Genomic DNA, 1,811 nt, shown 5'->3' with positions numbered 1-1,811 from the left:
GGAAGTAAGGGTGCTATGGATGCTGTACATGCAGCCCAAACTGTAAAGTGAAAGTACGATTACCTGCATTAAGGAATTAGTTCAATGAGAAAAACCATGAACAAGAGAGTCAGCTTTGATTTAGCATTCTCAACCCCTACAACTAATCCCACAGCAATTTAGTTGTATTTCCTCAAATGTCTCTAATTCCCTCCATTTACAATGACTCTGGCATGATCCAAGAAATTATCCAATTTTTTTCTACCAAGATCTTTTCTTTTTTTTTTTTTTAAGAAGTTGAATATTTTATTATTAAATTATTTATTCTCGTGCAAGGCTGTTACTTCACTGTATAAAAATAGCACCAGCAAACACAGTATATTGCAAAATTAAGATAGTAATATTCTTCATTGGACACTATACAACTAACAAACTTTTCTCCACTGGCAGTTATTTCTAGTGGGAAGATAATTTTGACCCAAATCCAAGGATAGCTATAAGCAAGTTACAGTGTCATATAAGGTTTAAGATAACCATGTTATCCTTGAATTACATAATTTTTGTAATTAGTTTTACCAGAGATAATTTCAGGAATTCTGAATATTATAACTGGAGCCTAGCCTAAAAATCACAGGATGCTGTGGAAAAGATGCACCATGTTTATCTGAAGTCATTAGAAAGTTAAGGGGTATTTTCTTCAGGAAACATTGTTACAAGTAGTTTCTTTTGCTAAAAGTTGCTTTTTAAATATCTATCCACCACTAATTTAAGACAACTATGCTAGATTAAGTTGTTTCAAAGTAGTTTATTTAGGGGTTCCATTTTCACTCCTCAATAGATTTTATGTATTTCTCATATGCTTCTTCAACTCATTAGTTCATCTAGTTCTGAAGGGTTACTGAATGTCATCTTGATCAGCCAACCATCTTCATAACACGACTTGTTGACAAGTCCTGGATTTTCTGCTAGAGCTTTATTAATTTCAGTTACTTCTCCTGATAGAGGAGAATAGAGTTCACTAGCAGCTTTCACACTTTCCAAAGCACCAAACTCCTCTTGTTTGTTCAACTTTGTCCCAACTTCAGGCAGACTACAGTAAACAACATCTCCCAAAGCTTCCTGTGCAAAATTGCTGATTCCCACTGTTCCAAGACCATTTTCTGTTGTTACCCATTCGTGTTTTTCTGTGAATTTCCGCACCGACAGCAGAGCAGGGCCGGTGCGCAGCGCCCGGACGGCACCCGCTCGCAGTCCCCAGGGCCGCAGCGAGCAGGGCGCGCTGGGTGCCGAGATGGCGCGCAGGCTGCCGACCGCGGCCCGCACGCTCCGCACTGCGCGCAGCGCCATGTTCGCACGGGTGCCCAAGATCTTTTCTAATCAGAGCTTGTATTATTCTGGGAGATACTGTACTAATTGTCAATTACTTTCATTACAAAACAAATGTGAGCAATCTTTGGGCACTCTTGAACCTTGAAAAAGCTCAGAATCAGTCAGGTTATACCCAAATCTGGTAGAAAAAAATATATATATCAGTCTCTCCAGGTACCTTACCTATATCTCTGCCTCCTGTTCTTCAGCCTCCTGGAAAGCTCATGTCCCTGAATATATGTTAGGCAAATTAATTGAACAAATATTTATTAAGAATATGGTATGTGTTTAGTGATGGGACACCAAAAGTTAGTAACAGAGTCGCCTGGTCAGGATTGGGACAATAAAATAGTGACATAATTAGTTTACTATATAATAACAAGAGTGAAAAGTAACATGAAGGAAAAACAAATCATGGGGAGAAAATGTATGTGTGTGTGCTCATGTGTGTATACTGATAGCTT

The 1,811-nt window shown here is 38.5% G+C and overlaps 1 protein-coding gene across 1 annotated transcript; it reads right to left on the bottom strand.

The window, feature by feature from the left end:
- Window positions 1-285: 285 nt before the first annotated feature.
- LOC114116451 (glycine cleavage system H protein, mitochondrial) lies at window positions 286-1,338 on the bottom strand. The gene has a single exon (XM_027973462.3). It carries the CDS (start codon window positions 1,324-1,326, stop codon window positions 844-846), a length of 483 nt encoding a protein of 160 aa, XP_027829263.2. The 5' UTR covers window positions 1,327-1,338; the 3' UTR covers window positions 286-843.
- Between the last annotated feature and the right edge of the window lie 473 nt (window positions 1,339-1,811).

The sequence above is a fragment of the Ovis aries genome, chromosome 10, assembly GCF_016772045.2.
Source record: "Ovis aries strain OAR_USU_Benz2616 breed Rambouillet chromosome 10, ARS-UI_Ramb_v3.0, whole genome shotgun sequence".
NCBI lineage: Eukaryota > Metazoa > Chordata > Mammalia > Artiodactyla > Bovidae > Ovis > Ovis aries.
Note: the sequence above shows the minus strand (reverse complement) of the source record. Positions and strands in the feature narration are given on the sequence as shown.